At 59.5% G+C, this 1,525-nt stretch overlaps 1 protein-coding gene across 30 annotated transcripts in view; it reads left to right on the forward strand.

The window, feature by feature from the left end:
- ANK2 (ankyrin 2) overlaps positions 1 to 1,525 on the forward strand; it is a 333,322-nt gene that overhangs the window by 230,604 nt on the left and 101,193 nt on the right. For all 30 annotated transcript variants that reach the window (XM_027765833.1, XM_027765842.1, XM_027765857.1 and 27 more), the window contains one exon: positions 688 to 786. In XM_027765833.1, coding sequence (XP_027621634.1) covers positions 688 to 786 — 99 coding nt within the window. The remainder of the gene's footprint in view (positions 1 to 687; positions 787 to 1,525) is intronic.

Genomic DNA, 1,525 nt, shown 5'->3' on the forward strand with positions numbered 1-1,525 from the left:
CTTCCGAGAATGTGAAGACATTGTTTTTATTTTAATTTACTGTACACATTCAGTCACTGTATATCACTGCAGCTTGTAAGATGAATTACCGGACGTGAACCCACTTGCCACCAGTCTGACCCAAGGAATCCTGCTGTGGAACAAACAGCCCTCCAGGCTGCTGCCTCCAACCCGGCCTCCTCTCCCAGACCCCTTTCCTCTCACTCTCCCCACTCTCCCGCCTCCCACACTGTCTCCAGTGTCCTAACTGGTTTCCAATGTGAAAACATAGTTTTAAATACATTTTCAAATTCAGGCTGGGCTGCTGAGCTTCCAGGGAAGTCTTGTGTCCTCCAGATGCCTAGTGAGCTGGGGTGGGATCCCTGCTGTGTATTTAGAGCGGGAAGCTAGCCCAGGGCTGTTGGAAAGCCGGCCGGGGGGCGTGGGCCCTCTGCAGGCTTAGGTCACAGCCAGTGCACCCTCCTGTGCCCAGGGGAGCAGTCGTGGTGACCAGGCCCTCTGCCTAAGTGCCCCCTCGGTGTGCGTGGTCTCCTGTTCACAAGGCAGCCTCTTCTCCCTGTTCTTGAGGTTCGAGGGATTGTGTGCAGCTGAGAAACCTGGGTTGTGTGTTGTCCTGGGATGAAGGAAGGAGAAAGGAAAATAACAGACATTTTCTGTCCCCTGCACGTGCCGGCCGGCTGTCCACAGAACGGCTACACGCCCCTGCACCAGGCCGCGCAGCAGGGCCACACACACATCATCAACGTGCTGCTACAGCAGGGCGCGCAGCCCAACGCCACCACCGCGGTGAGTGCAACGCCCCAGCCCTGCCCCTCTCAAGTTGGGGGGACCTGACCTCGGGAGGGGCGGGCACTGAGGCTCCCCAGGAGGGGGCGGTGCAGGATCAGGGGGCTCCCCAGGAGGGGGCGGTGCAGATGCAGAGGCTCCCCAGGAAGGGGCGGTGCAGGCACAGAGGGCCTACAGGTACAGGTTCAGGCTCTCAGGCAGGGGCCAGGCTCTGGCCTGGAGCGCCTTCTGCAACTGCTCTCAGGGAACACAGTCCCTCCAGCGTCCTGCCTCCCATCTTCCCCAGGCACAGTGAACAAACGGTCTTCTGAGAGGCGAGTGGGCTGAGGCCTGAAGGCCTGAGTCTGTGCTTGGTCCCACTGCAGTGGGAGCTTGCATAGCTGCAGCTGGAGGAGCCCCAGCGGTGGCATCCCCAGGTGGCATCCTGCATAGTGGCACACTGCCTGGTGGTACCCTCCTGGGGCAGCAGGTCTGCCGAGGGCACTGGTCCCTCGTTGGCTGGTCGGGTGGCTTCACCCTCACTAAGTACTGTCCTGAGCACAGCACGTACTTGTGGGAAGTCTGCCTAGAGTTAAAGCGTGAGCGCCTCTTACTAAGGGAGCAGATTGACAGGCTTGTTGTGTTGCCTTGGTGACCTGGGCTAGATTTGGGTGGAATGGGGCCTTGTTTTTGAAGGAAGTGCTGGCCCAGGCAGTGGGTGAGCTCACTGGTTCCCTGGCTCTCTCCTGCTCATTCCTGC

The sequence above is a fragment of the Tupaia chinensis genome, unplaced genomic scaffold, assembly GCF_000334495.1.
Source record: "Tupaia chinensis unplaced genomic scaffold, TupChi_1.0 Scaffold139767_1, whole genome shotgun sequence".
NCBI classification, from domain to species: Eukaryota; Metazoa; Chordata; class Mammalia; order Scandentia; family Tupaiidae; genus Tupaia; species Tupaia belangeri.